The sequence below is a fragment of the Ixodes scapularis genome, unplaced genomic scaffold (genome assembly GCF_016920785.2).
Source record: "Ixodes scapularis isolate PalLabHiFi unplaced genomic scaffold, ASM1692078v2 PGA_scaffold13__105_contigs__length_92229423, whole genome shotgun sequence".
Lineage (NCBI taxonomy): Eukaryota > Metazoa > Arthropoda > Arachnida > Ixodida > Ixodidae > Ixodes > Ixodes scapularis.
Genome location: NW_024609839.1, coordinates 25,179,538 through 25,186,439, shown reverse-complemented (window position 1 = coordinate 25,186,439; position 6,902 = coordinate 25,179,538). Strand labels below are relative to the sequence as shown.

General features: G+C 46.6%; 1 protein-coding gene across 1 annotated transcript; it reads right to left on the bottom strand.

Moving 5' to 3' along the window:
- Positions 1–2,597: 2,597 nt before the first annotated feature.
- Positions 2,598–4,364, bottom strand: LOC120837684. The gene has a single exon (XM_040207221.1). It carries the CDS (start codon positions 4,362–4,364, stop codon positions 2,598–2,600), a length of 1,767 nt encoding a protein of 588 aa, XP_040063155.1.
- Between the last annotated feature and the right edge of the window lie 2,538 nt (positions 4,365–6,902).

Here is a 6,902-nt window from a genome sequence, read left to right as displayed (position 1 = left end):
GGACGGGTCCAAACGGGAATGGGTTAATTGTTTCGGCCTACACCCCCGTGGAAATGGAAAGTCTACGCCGCTGGGTACGCTGTCGTAAAAATGTCACTATAATTCGTTTCACGTGAACTTGGTGAACTATGGAGGCTGCGGCCCCGCGATTAAATAAGGGCGTTGGAGCAAGACACGTGATCAAACTCCATATATTCATTGTAATAACTCAATCATATGTACGTAACTTGATGTCCCGAGTGAAAAAAGATGCATCTTGCAGCTCAGGTAGTATAAATGATGTCACAAACATCCTCGGTGTTTACGATTAAAAGAGCCATAGATATCATATCAAGCTGTTCTCGCAACTCACCGACGATTCCATTTGTCTGCATTAACAATCTACAGAGATCACGTCGACTGCCAACTATGTTGGGAATCGTCATGGGGGAAATCATTGCTGGACTTTGCTGCAAGCTTCACTTGGCGAGCAAAGCAACTGTCAAACTATCAAAAAAGCTTGAGACTTTTTTATTCTCTCTGGTTGCTGTACAGTCATGAACATCTTGTATGCTGTTGCAAATAAATCGATTAAATGTTGCTCCGTTTATAGGACGGTCCTTTGAATGCTTAAAATACGTTAAAAAATGAAAGAAGTTTACAATTCTCTGTAAGGCCGACTTAGAGCGCTGCTCTTGAGGATGAGGAGGGGAGGGTACGGAGGGGAGAGTACTCCCTCTCCGTACCCTCTCCTCCTCCTCTCCCGTTGCCCTTCCATTTAGCGGGAAAGTTTCGCTGAATTTTCCTCTAAATTTACCGCGAAATTTTCCAACATATTCCCTCTAAGTTTAGCGGGAAATTTAGCGAAAATTTTCCGCTAAATTTAGGGGGATAACTTAATTGGTGTCTAGGTTACATGACGTCAATTTCCCCGCAAAATTTAGCGGAAAATTTCCCGCCAAATTTAGCGAAAGCTTTCCCGCAAAATTAAGGAAATTTTACCCTCGTAATGTCACACGTGACATCACTTGTGACGTCATTATGGGAAAGTCTCATAATGCAACGCGCGGTTACGCCGACGCCGCTCAATCGGAAAATGGGCGCCTCACCGCTCATTCACACTGGAAGCGGATCCCCGTTCGGTTGCGAATGTGGTTGTATAAGGATCCAGTACAATTGCACGCGCACTCGATGACATCAAGTGCGCGTGCAATTGTACCGGATCTTTATACAACCGCGTTCGCAACCGCTTTGCGAACGCGGATCTGCTACCAGTGTGAATGAGCGGTAAGAGCTGCGCTCTAAGAAAATTCTGCGGTTACGGTATAAGCGATACTGTTCTCCATTGCACCGGGAGCACGGCACAGACCACCCTCGTCGATTGAATTGTAGGTCTGTCTGGATATTTAGACAGTGAGAGTGACTCATTTCACAATGAGATATTCGACCAGTGCGGTATACTGCTAAACGGAGGTCTTTAACGTGAGCAAGAAAGTAATGGCTACACAGGTGCAGCTGGACTGCATGCAAATTATGGCGCAAATGATTCATGGTGACTATCCCCAGCGCCACACACTTACCTGAAAGACCTGTGGACAACGCCAATGGCGCGCTATGCGTACGGTTATCGTATAAGTGTACCATGCAAGGATCCAGAATGGCGGCACGGATACAGGTAAATTTGACCGCCACTGCGCGGAGCTTGGGAGTTTCGGTAGTCCTGGAAACCTGTTCAGTGACTTTTAACAGACCATATTCATCGCCTCACCTCATGTGTACAAAGCTGGGTAAACCTATCACAAAACACGGAGGTAACGGACGGGCGACGTAGGTAAGCAGAGAGATGTTTGAAGCTTTTATTATCCTAAGCATGGGCTTTCGGACTGTCAGCTTTCCGTCTGTTTCATTAATATAGGAGGAAAGTAATTCCAGTCAAAGGAAGAAACAACAAACAAGACCATCAAACTTAGAGGAACATAGTTACAGTTGCGCACAAAAGGACAGGGTCAGAGAAGAGGAACACGTAGACGACAGACAAGCGTACTCTAACAACTCATGTATTGACGAAATATAAAAATAATGTACCTCTTTCTTTTTATCTTTCGGCAATACATGGGTTGTGGGTGTTCGCTTGTCTGTCGTCCACGCGTTCCTCTTCTCTGTTCCGGTCCTCTTGTGCGCAACTGTAACTATGTTCAATCTATGCCAACCGCTCAACTGTCCTCATTACAACATAAACAACAGTAACAACAACAACATCAGTTTAGTCTTTTATTCACATGTTTTGCTGTAGTTCGTAACTTTATGTAAAACATATGTTTGCCGGGTCTTTATTTTGAAAGAAGTTTATGGGTACCAGCGAACGAACTTGCCGTCAGACTGGTGACAAACATAAAATTATTTAGTCAAGGAGGAATAAATTTGACGAGTAAAGTATTTTAAAACTATAAAAAAAAGAAAAAAAAAGAAGAAACGGCGCAAAGGTTGCTACAAAGCAGGGGAACCCAAAACGACAGAAATACACAATCAATTACTTTCATTGATTGACCAGGAATTAATGTTTTTTCGTACTCAAAAGTCGACCAATCTAATTTCCGAGCCTCATCGGTGCATTATTATCAAAAGTATGTACATTTCTGGCTGCTGCCCATATAGGAAGAGGAGCTGCACGAGAAAGTTTCAGCGAAGGGTTCGAAGGATCGCAATGCCGCATTGCAGGTAGAGTCGCTGTTCCCGCATCTGGAGAAGCAGTAGGCCACGAAAAAGAACTGACGCGCTGCTCTTAAGCTCATCTCCCCAGGTCCTTCGAGACGCAGCAGATTAAAGGCAACCTCCAAACCCGGATCGCCGCAGCTAGTTACGTTGGTATCGTTGTAGAAAGGCCGTACTATTTGGCCAGCGAGTATAGCGCCCAAGCCGCCATACCTAATGGCGTCCGGTACATCGACGTAGTACAAGGGAGATGAGAGTACTTCCAAACCGACAAGCAGTGCGTTTTCATGGACTCTATAGCTGAAAGGCGGTTCACTGTTGTCTAGGCCATTGAATAAGTCGTCGTACTCTGGGGTCCCAAGAAGGCTGCGCGATGCCTTTCTTGTTTCTATCCAGTAATCCATGAAAGATGCTTCGTTTCCTGGGAAGGCGTCCCTAAGGATTCCTCCAATCACGTTCGAGGGCCATACGTCAAACTTGAGTTGTGAGACAGGATATACTGCCTGTCTCTGAAGCGGGTTCATCTTCAGAGCCTTGCTGACGACGTGGCTTTTAACTTTTTTCATGAACCTTAAAACTTCGATTCTCCGCTCTATGGGGAATTTTCCCAGGACATACTCCAAGGGAAGAAGCGAACCGAACATCTCTGAAAGCTGACGTTCGCAGACAAAAGAAAATAACTTTTCTGCACCGTCTTCCACTGCCGTTGACGGCACGTCTTCTGCCAGGATGTGTGTGTACCGAAGGGCGAACTGCCACCCGATGACATTGAGTATTTCTTCGACAGATTGTTCCTTCATGATTAAGGCTAACGTCTTAAGAGTATCGGTGTTATCCACATGCACAGCAGTGTCCATCGTCAAGTTGAAATTAGAAGGAGTATGTGCCCGCAGGTACTGAAGCCAAGTAGCTGCATCAACAGACGGTGTCAGGCGTTCTATATGCCGTAGCTGCAAGTGTCTTCGGGTATCTTTGCCGCTTCGAAGTGCCGCTATAAGTTTTTTCACAATTTTAACGTGAATCTCTGCTGACATTTTAGTGGCAGCCGGAGCATAAGGGGACCCATATATGCCGTGAAATGATTTCATTAGTGATAGAGTATCTGGAAGAAAGCCACGTTCAATGTCTTTGAGATCTTTCAATTCAAAGCTCGGTTCTCTAGAAAAAGCGGGTGGTTTGCTCGGAGATACCAGAAGGACTCTCGTTGTTCTGTCCGGTAGGAACCGTGCCCTAAACCACATGGGGCACCTCCAATTGATCTCCAGATCTAGGAGCACATCAACTGGATGTTTGTCCGTTGGCGGCTTCACGGGCCATGGAATTCCACGGTCTCGCATGAAGGTCTTCAGCTGCTCAAGATGCCTGCTTGGAGCGGATTTAGGACGACCGAGGCACGACTTTAAGACCGCCCTAGCTTTGACGGACCGTGGCAAGTGTAGCGTTCCGTTAAAGAAGAGGCGATAGACGTCTGCCAGCCACTTCCACTTCATTTCGTCGGTCACGCTGGTAGCCCGCGGCGGTTGTGGCTTCCAACCGGCGCAGACGAAGGCGCTGAAGTCCTCGCACGGTGATAGTTTCTTGCTGAGTGTCCTATTGAGAAGCGCCATGTGCTCCACGCAACCGGGCGTGGTACAGCGGAGGTCTAAGGAGAGCGCGTGGCTGCCTCTTGCCATGTTTAGAACAAGAAGAAAAAGTGTGACGAACGCGATTATTCCCAAGATGGAAGCTACTTGTAGGTTACGTTTCAGGATGGGGTCGCTCTGCGAAGCACTGCCTTCTTTCTCGTTCGGGTTCTCCTGTGGAAAGAATGAGCGCGTTAGAACTGGGGGGCATTCATTCTCTCGAAGGCCGAGGTAAGTCCTCGACCTTCTGCAAGGATGATAATCCAATCAGTGCCCTCCTTTCCCAAACAGCAAGGGTAGCGAACGAGGAAGAAAAATTGAGCGGTATTGTGTTAATCCGCAGTACAGTCGCGTAAAGCCCTCAATCCTGGGAAAGTGGCGCCGTTTATTGTTTGAAAATTCTCCAGAGACGTGCCGCGCACAGTGTTGTACACGTTCCTAAAAAAAAGGAACGAAACATTGTTCCTCGTTCCTTCTGATTTTTGGAACGCGTTCCCGTTACAAGTTCCATATGTGAAAAAGGAACTCGTTCCCGTTACAGATAAAAAAATTAGAACATATCGTTACATATACGTTAAATTTGTTTTTTGCTGATCACCATAGCAGGTTAGACCGAGCAAAGTCTTTTTTTTTATCAATCCCATCAAATGCTACCATACGAATTTGAATGTTGTGGGCGATTCAGACGAGGGAAATGTACTGTTCGAAGTCAGTCTTGAAAACTACAAGTCCTTTGTGAAGGTTGTATTTGTTGTTTAGTTTGAAGGAGGGGGACAAGGGGACAAGTAATAAAGGTTAATTGTTTTGTGTCTTTTAAGTCACCGATTTCGGGATACAAGGGTGAGTTCGATGTCTGGTAACCTGTTCTTTTGCTGTAACTGTAGGTCTCTTTGAGGAAGCTCAGTGATGGCTGTAGTCAGCCTTAGGTTTCTGGGTGTATGAAGATTCGCGTAATCAAAGAAAGTAGCTGAGTTTGAAACGTCCCTCTTCCTATATCTTTTAATTTGACTATAAGTTGGGTTTTTGTACCGCAGCCTCGGGCAATGAAAAGATAATCAATGTCCACTAACTCTCTTGCACCCGACTATTACCAAGCGAAGGCGACAAAAAATAAACCCTAAGATAAGTAACCAAAAAGTTAACGAGGTCCTGCTCTTTGCAAAAATATTGTTTTTATACTTTTGAACGTCCCCTTTTAGAAATAAAATAAAAATTACTCCACTAGACGACAAGAAGGAACGCCGTTCTTTTTTCCGTTCCAGTAAAAATGTAACGCGTCCCCGTTCCAGTTCCAGCGATGCAAAATGGAACGGCGAAGTTCCTTCGTTCCTCCTAAAAGGAACGCGTTCCAGGAACGCCGTTACTTGGAACGCCGTTCCGTACAACACTGGCCGCGCACCACTTCTGGGACGAACATGGCGTCGGAAATCTAGCTCAGTCCCAACGACGTCGTTCGAAGCGCCATCTCTATTTTCGTTTCATAACTATGCGCTCTAAAGAGCTCAGCAGAAGCGCCTAAAGGCAATCACAACGCCGCCATTAACCCTACAGCGGTCACTCGAGGAACTGCACGTAACAACCATTTTGGCTTCAATCGGCCATTTCAGGCCCGAAACAGATACAGTGGAAAGAGGTACAGGGAAGCCACCCCTTATCTCCCCAGCGGACGCGTAGGTCGGGACGCGCTGCCTGAAATCCCCGCTGAGGCATGGTTGTATTAAAACAATATTAATTGTACCGCAAAACCTTGCAAACTAAAGATTTTAGAAAACATCACGCGCCCCTCATTTTGTACTAAACTCCAATAAAAGTTACTACCAAAAGAGTTTTTGTCGTTGGTTTTTACGTTTCTAGTAACGTTGAAACGTACGTATCCTGATTCAGTCACCAAAGCAGCCTTCTGGCGGCGCGTCGAGCGACGCTTGGCGAGTCGCGGTGAGTGAGGGGGGGCACTGTTCATGCATGCGGCGTCTATGAGCCGTTCCGTAACTGAGCTAATCTAATAACGATGCTCAGCGCTGCGCTGTGCCGCCATGATCTTCCCAAGGGCTGCACGCGCTGCACGTGCCTCGTGCATCGACGCACCTTGCGCTACTTTTGAAACATGAAGGGGCTCTACAGTCACACAGAGCCGCAGCCACAGCGTTGACCGCGACACGTCGCGGCGAAGTCGATGGGCGTCGGTGTCGCATTCGTGGGGCAGTGGCGTACGTAAACAAAAGTGTTCGGAACAGGATAGACATCTGTTTTGTACCGAACGCTCTTGTCTTGTTCCATTCTTTTTTTAAGTTTTTTTTTTTTTTGTTCCAGAGCGCGTGATGAACGTCTCTCGGCACGAGCTCTTGGCATCGACATTGCTGCAATAGTATTTTGTTCTGGGTTATTTTTTTTCCTGAGAACGCGTGCAGTGGGCATTGGTTACTACCAACGTTACTATACTCTGTTTCATACTTAGTGTGCAACGCTGTCAAAGCTACTGGCGCGAGCATGGTGCTTGGTCTCGTTGATCATTTGCACGAGTTCACGCGCAAACAAAACCATAGATGAAGCCACGCGCGCTCGCGCCAGTAGCTTTGACAGCGTTGCACG